The 6,212-nt window shown below is 40.1% G+C and overlaps 1 protein-coding gene across 1 annotated transcript; it reads right to left on the bottom strand.

Annotated features, from left to right (window-relative positions):
• Nucleotides 1-630: 630 nt before the first annotated feature.
• On the bottom strand, nt 631-4,421 carry LOC110093956 (probable protein phosphatase 2C 23). Its single transcript, XM_020819029.2, has 4 exons — nt 3,022-4,421; nt 2,827-2,940; nt 1,334-1,598; nt 631-977 (listed from the first exon to the last, which is right to left on the bottom strand). Exons 1-4 carry the CDS (start codon nt 4,318-4,320, stop codon nt 862-864), a joined length of 1,794 nt encoding a protein of 597 aa, XP_020674688.1. The 5' UTR covers nt 4,321-4,421; the 3' UTR covers nt 631-861.
• Between the last annotated feature and the right edge of the window lie 1,791 nt (nt 4,422-6,212).

Below are 6,212 nucleotides of genomic sequence, written 5' to 3'. Positions count from 1 at the left end.
TGAACGAATGCATCGGGCTTGTTGTGTGATAGAAAAGTCCCCCTCAAACTTAAGGGAAAATTCTATAAGATGGTGGTGAGACCTGCAATGCTTTATGGTGCCAAATGTTGGCCATTAAAAGAGAAGCATAATACTAAGTTAAGTGTTGCAGAGATGAGGATGCCCAGATAGATGAGTGGCTTTACCCTTAGAGATAGAATACGAAATGAGTATATACGTGAAAATGTTGGAATAGCTCCAATGGAAGATAAGATTAGAGAGAGTCGCCTTAGATGGTTTGGTCACATAAAACGATGGCCTCCCGATGACCCGATTAGGAAAGTAGAGGTAATAGATTTAACTAACCTTAAAAAAGATAGATGTAGACCTAAAAAACTTGGTTAGAAAATATTAGAAATGATCTTTCTTTGTCAAATTTACATGAGAATTTGACTTCTAACATGACACAATGAAAAAAAATGATTCATGTAGCCAACCCCACGTAACGGGACAAAGGCTTCTTGTTGTTGTTGTTGCTGCCGCGGCCTTACTGATACTACTACAAGATTAAAGTTGATTCTACATTGTAAAAAAATCTCTAATAAAGTTGCTAAGAGATCAGAGAAAGACTAGCTAATCAACAATAAATCATGAATTGAAAAATAAATAAAATTATGTATTCGTTTAGAATGATAGATTACATTGTCTTTGAACTATAATAATTGAATTGAATAACTTAATTTCCAACTTTACAGTAAAGTCAATCTTGTCTTTCTCTGAGCTTATCTGGTAGCCAGAGTTGCCTCAATAATGAAAAGAATGAAGAATAAGCTCAAGATCATCTGTAAAACTCTACACTTGTTCACTTACTAATATATTTATTTACACAAAAGACCTCCATATTTTTCCCTCCAAGGAGATCACAATTACTGAAACATCATCATGATATCGCCTTCGATCCCCTTGCGGTATCTCAAGCAATTCATGGAAGTCCATCCCTGCAAGCAAAAAATTATAAGCTTCTTTTTCATTTCCTTCCCAATAGTTCAGACTAAGGCTTAGTTTGAGACGATTTTTTTACTACTTTTAAAAGCAACTTTTTAATACAAAAAATTTAAATTATGTACTAGAAAGCTGCTTTAAGAAGCAGTAAGAAAGCCGTCCCAATAGTTCAGACTAAGGCTTCGTTTGGGACGACTTTCTTACTGCTTCTTAAAGCAACTTTCTAATAGAAAAAAATTAATTTTTGTACTGAAAAGATTTTTTAAGATGCATTAAGAAAGCCGTCCCAAACGAAACCTAAGTCTCAAGTTTTTCAATTAATTGTTACTATTTCAATAAAAAACTAGTTTACCTGCTTTCTTTGCAGCACGAAAGAGGACTTCTTCAACAAGATGCTGTGCAGGATCACCTTCAGGAGTTGTTGAAATGAACAGGTCTACTTCTGTGACTACCTCATCATTGGTCAAGTACTGGTAGAGACCATCAGAGGATAATATCAAGAATTTATCTCTTGCGCTGAGCTTGTAGTGATATAGAGATGGATTGCATGTTATGTATGGAGAAGTGCCAATATAGTCTATTCTGAACATTTTGAGAAGAGCATCATTCCATTTAGGCTGAGGAAAACAAAAATTAGGAAGTGAGAATAAGGGCTTATTTTATTGCAAAGAAAATACTATCAAAGCTTTTTATGTTAGAAGAGTGGAACACTGAAGGCTCAAGTTGAGCCTAATTCATTAATTGATAAATCCATATGCTTATTTCACTTTCTATATGAGACTATTTCACTCTCTATGTGCATCTTAGCACAATCATTAAAACTATTGAAGTTAAATATAAATCTTTGACAATCAAAGCAATAATTTGAAAGGAAAAAGTTCTCCAGGAAGCTGTTCAACCTTCCTTGCCTTCCAAAACATTCTCTAAGCAAACAATTTAGTGCAAGTCACTCCACCAAATTGTTTAATCCTACCATCAACTTAAACAAAGGAAAATCCTTATTCCTCCATCAACATGAAGCTAAATCTAAATCCTTTACTTCAGGGATAAGCCATTGAAATTAAACTGCAGATCTAATTGTTAACCTCAAGCAACCAAAGGTGAATTAGGGCCGTTTGGTTTGTTGTATTAGTGGTGTAAAGTATTCCGAATATAGGAGTTTTGAAAATATTGATATTTGGATTGAACTACAAGGAACACAGAGTAAAATTTAGAGTAAATGGAATTCATCATCTAGTTCAAATCTAGTGTATTTGGAATCCTCAGATTTGGGCGATCTCCAAATACATCTTAAACTCACCAACATTGGCCGCCACCTCCGCTGTCTCCTACCGACCACCGCCATCCACCCGACAGCCACCTATCAACTGCTGACCACCACAGGCCGCCGCCGCCTGCTGACCACTGACGGCCACCCGCCGGCCGCTGCCATCCACCCCTGCTACAACCTTTTTACTACATTCCATTTATTTTTAATTCAAACCAAACATAAAAAATGATCTCATGCATCCCTTTTACATTCAATCATTCAATTAACTCCAAAGTATTCCTTTTTAACTATTTTTTTACACTATATTCCTTTAATGTTTTTGAGTCAATCAAATAGCCCCTAAATTTCTTTATAGTAACCTACAGGGAATCCAATCCTTTTTTTTTTTTTTTTTTTGCATTTTTTTTTTTTTTTTTTTTTTTTTTTTTTGGTTTGGGGGTGGGGGGGGGGGGGTTAATCCAATCCCTGTTAAATGATATGTTAAAACATATGAGCTGTAAATCATAGCAGATAAGAGTAAACGCATTCTTCAAAGAATCACTAGTACTGAAAGTCTGAAACAAAACTAAGCTTACCTGTTTCAGAAATCCGGCGCCAAAGGCTCTTGTAACTTTCAGATAACCCTTCACACGATCATTAGCAATGGCTGAAGCATCGTCTTGATGTTCTTTCTTTATTCTGCGAACTTCCTGAATCACAAATAAAATAACCAATATCATTTAGATGAAGCAAGAACTTACTAAAAAGAAAAGAGAAGAACTGATCATTACATGTTCAACACAAGTGCTATGATCCATAGTAAGTTGCAGAGCAGACAAAGTACGCAGATCAACCATCCTTTCTCCATAATCATTCAAAGCATCGTCAATGATGATTCCCTCTTCTTCAGAGCTAGTCCTCGCTAAAACTGCTCGGCTATCTCCAACGTTCATCAAATACACATCTTTACCTCTCATCAGCATTACAAGCACGCAAGAACCCATCAGCGCAAGCTCGGGATTCTCGGCCATCATTTTGTCGGCTACCTCCAAATACTTATCCTCTGTTTTCCTCAGAGCACGAGAAAGAGCCTTTAGAATTTGGGCATGTTCTACTTCCAAAATGTTCCCTTTTTTACCATTGAGTTGGAAGCAATCATCGGAAAATTCGCGGCTTTCTACGCAAAGCAAGCCGTTGAGCTCGCGCTTGATGGCGGGGTAGAGATTGGATAGGAGGTAGTCGGTGGCGTCTGGGCCGTTGAAGCCATCGTAGATGCCGACGAAGACCCAGCCGCGGGACACGACCACGTGAACGCGGTCTTCGCCTGCTTTTCCCTGGGCCCAATGGCTGTCCGGCTCGCCGGTGGAGGCAGAGGCGTCCTCGACGCTGCTGCTGGTGTCGACGGAGTCGGAGTCCTTGGGAGCGACGGTGGATACTCGAGGGGCTGCACCGATGGCTCGGGAGATGCGGCGGAGGAGCGAAGAGGCGGAGTAGCGGGAGCGACGGAGGGTGGTATGGGCGGGTTTGTCGAGGGGGCCGGAAAGGAAAGAACGCTCGATGGGGCCGGAGAGGAAGCCACGGTCGGAGAGGGGACCGGAGAAGCGGGGAACGGGTTGAAGGGGAACGGAGAAGAAGGAGGTGGAGCTTTCGAAGGCGGCTGCGGAAGCGAAGGAGGAGGCGGTAGTGATGGAGGAGGGGTCGGTGGAGAGCGCGGTGGCGGCGTTTGCGCTGACAGCGGCGCCAGAGATGGAGTGGAAGATGGTGGGATCGTCGTTGGAGGAGGAAGGCAAGAGGCAGAGGTCGGGGCGGACGTAGCAGAAGGAGTGCCCGAGACCTTCGTCGTGAGGCTCCGAAGCCGACGGTGTGGCGGCGCAGGCGGCTGGGTAGAAGCAGTGGGTCAGCTTTGCCAAGCCGTTGCCCATGGAGGAGGAGAGCGAGTTGGACGAGAACAGGGGAATTGAAAAAGATAAGAAGAAAGAAGGAAAGGAGGTAAGGGAAAAGTGTGAAGACGAAGGGAAGGTATGGAAGAATAGAGAAGAGTTGACTTTGGAGACAGTGGGAGGGAGAGGATGGGGGAAAAAGGATTCCATTTAAAACATGAAATGCTCTGAAATTAACTTTGGAGGGTTGACACTATGGTAATTGATTGACTTTGTAGAAGTTGAAACGGAAGGGTGTTATTGGAGCGTGGAATCCAGCGAAGAAAAAAGTTAAGGGGGTGGAGACACAAAAGCGGAAGTCAAACGAAGGCAAGAACCGGGAGATTGTACCGAAGGGAAACCGACACGTGGCACCTAGCTGCCGTTCTTGAGATGCGATTAAAATGTGGTCTAATATCTCGCCGTGGCGGCGCGGTGGGCCTATGCAGTGAATCCGCGGAGAGGGGGCCGTTGCGCGTAAAAGAGACAAATATCTAATGCAGGCAGCTCTTAATAAATGGCTATTAATTATTAATTCTTTAATTATTATTTTTTTTTTTGTCCTTTCCACGAAAGATGTACGAGCGTAGAGCTAGGGTATTGTAACGTTCCATCGTAAGACCGCTCTGTAGATAGTATATTATACTGACATAGATGATATACATGATATTATTAATTATATTAGATTTTTAAATATATTTAAAGATTTTAAAGATTAACCTCCTATATTTTTTATCATAATATATAATACCTGCTAGAAAATTTGAGTTCATAAATTATATATTTTACATCTCACTATTATATAAAAATTCAGCACATACAAATAAAAATAGTAAGATAAAAAAAGTTACATGAAAAATCTAAAAAGGGAAAAAAAACAACGGGATCGGACCCAAATGAAAAATTCACCATATATGAAAAATTCATGAATTATTATTTCTTTGAGTTGAAGAAAAAGATGATTATTTGTGAATAAGATGTTTAATCTTTCTTATAGGTTTTAACAAAAATCAAGTGTTTACGGATGGAAAAACTAACAAAAGGCTTGATTTTCACAATATAGAAACAACATGGTTAAATATTGTTTGAATTTTAGAGATGGTGGAGATTACTGATGATGATTGGAGACGATAATGATGATTGTCGGTGGCAATAGCTAGTAGTAGTCATTGACGGTAATGGCTAAGAAAATAAGAGAGCTCTCTAGTTCACTCTTTCTTTTTTCTCCCCATCATGTTGAGAATGAAGTTCTATTTATACGTTTTTTAAGATGTACATCTTGGTAATTTGAATCAAAATCCAAAATATCTCAACATATAGTCCATATTTTTTTTTTCAAAAAGATAATATATTGAATAAATAAGAAGAAGGTTACACAGTCAATGGAGAACAAAGAAAATGAGAAATACAATAAATAGAGGACTCAGTAAATAGCCGAGGCTCCAGTACCCCGAAACCTCGAACGGACCGTCCAGTAAGGTGAGAAATCGACCCGCCAATCAACTCGAGGAGATTCACCAAAGGTTGCCACTACAAGGTGACGAGAATACGAGCCTCAGCCACATCATAGTCCCACTCCATCGCCATGCTAAACCGAAAGAAACCATAGAAAAACAATAGGGAAAAAGATATCAATCAAAGAAAACAGATCATCTTCTTCTCCGACCCCTCCCACGTAAGCGTCCACGAGTAGCAACAGAGAAAACAGGTCTATCCCGCACCATCTTAAATTCATTACTAGGATCAGATCCCCCAAAAAAATCAGGAGAAGCACCACAATCCGAAAATTCAGACTCAGACGAAACATTGAGCCAATCCACATGGTTTCTAACATCAAAACCAGACTTAACACCCAGCTGATTAACCAAATTAATCGTATCGATCACGTTAACAGAAACATTAATGAAATTTTCAGAACCAACCGAAAGCCCATTCAAAGGTTCTATCCGGCCACAAACCTTATTACAATTTCCATTAACAACAGGAGATTCCGACGCCGGCAAACCCACATCAGCCAAATCCGCCTCACCCAAAATAGTGGACGGACCACTCACTTGCTCAAG

This window comes from Dendrobium catenatum, unplaced genomic scaffold (assembly GCF_001605985.2).
Source record: "Dendrobium catenatum unplaced genomic scaffold, ASM160598v2 fragScaff_scaffold_542, whole genome shotgun sequence".
Lineage (NCBI taxonomy): Eukaryota > Viridiplantae > Streptophyta > Magnoliopsida > Asparagales > Orchidaceae > Dendrobium > Dendrobium catenatum.
This window is presented reverse-complemented; position numbering and strand designations above follow the sequence as displayed.